The sequence below is a fragment of the Pseudonaja textilis genome, chromosome Z (genome assembly GCF_049901715.1).
Source record: "Pseudonaja textilis isolate UNSWEBS1 chromosome Z, rPseTex1.2, whole genome shotgun sequence".
In the NCBI taxonomy this organism is placed as follows: domain Eukaryota; kingdom Metazoa; phylum Chordata; class Lepidosauria; order Squamata; family Elapidae; genus Pseudonaja; species Pseudonaja textilis.
In genome coordinates this window covers 130362500-130363591 of record NC_142008.1, presented here as the reverse complement: position 1 = coordinate 130363591, position 1092 = coordinate 130362500, and the positions used below count along the sequence as shown (strand labels likewise).

At 43.5% G+C, this 1092-nt stretch overlaps 1 protein-coding gene across 1 annotated transcript; it reads left to right on the top strand.

Annotated features, from left to right (window-relative positions):
- The first annotated feature begins 550 nt into the window (after positions 1-550).
- LOC113443515 (histone H4) lies at positions 551-1092 on the top strand. Its single transcript, XM_026711792.2, has one exon. The coding sequence runs from the start codon at positions 690-692 to the stop codon at positions 999-1001; it is 312 nt and encodes a 103-aa protein (XP_026567577.1). The 5' UTR covers positions 551-689; the 3' UTR covers positions 1002-1092.

The following is a 1092-nucleotide window of genomic DNA, read 5'->3' as shown; positions in this document are numbered from 1 at the left end:
GCCTTACATGTTTCACAAATCAACAGTGCATTGGAGAAAGCAAAGCAATACCAGTGTAGCATCTGCCTCAAATGTTTTTCTAGGGAGGATTCCACCTACTGGTAACAGAAGTGACACTGGTATCCAGTAAACCTTGTCAACTTTTGCATTAATGAGTTCTGATACCCGAGACAAAGATAGCAAAAGAATTAAATGTTTCAAAAAAGTTTCATTTGAGTTCTAATGAAGCCAGGACGTGAGGCACAAACATGTTTCATACAAGACTGCCTTAATGTAGATTTCTTAATCTACATTAAGAAAAATCTTGGGTAATATTGTGACACCTTAAAATGTCAATTTATCTACTCTGTTTAAATGCCTATATGTCATTTGGATAAAATTGTATCCCATCTTCTATCCTCTTGTATTTACCGTTGGAGTCATGGAAAGTAGTAACTAGATGTACTGGAATATATTTCTCTGAGCTCTAATTGGACACTTTCCAATGAGATCTGATTGGATAGCTTTGACATCCTTCCGATCAATTGGTGAAGACGACCAGGTGTTTTTACAGGCTGGCAACCGAAGGCGAGGCGGAGTGGGAGTAAACTGTTCTCGTTCAGAGTTTCCACTCTGGTCCGCCTCCAGACTATATTAAGTTCCTGGCACAGCTCTTCAGTTATTATCGGCTTGGTGGTTTACTTGCTAACATGTCTGGTCGTGGAAAAGGAGGGAAAGGCTTAGGGAAGGGTGGTGCTAAGAGGCACCGTAAAGTCCTTCGCGACAACATCCAGGGCATCACGAAGCCTGCCATTCGCCGCTTGGCTCGTCGTGGGGGAGTGAAGCGGATTTCGGGGCTCATCTATGAAGAGACCCGAGGAGTCTTAAAGGTCTTTTTGGAGAACGTTATCCGGGATGCGGTTACCTACACTGAGCATGCCAAGAGGAAGACGGTGACTGCTATGGACGTCGTTTATGCTTTGAAACGCCAAGGTCGTACCTTGTACGGTTTTGGTGGTTAAAAAGATACATTTCCACTGCTGACAAAAGCAATCCAAAGGCCCTTTTCAGGGCCACCCACGCAGTCATTTTAAAGAGCTGTTTTCATTTGGG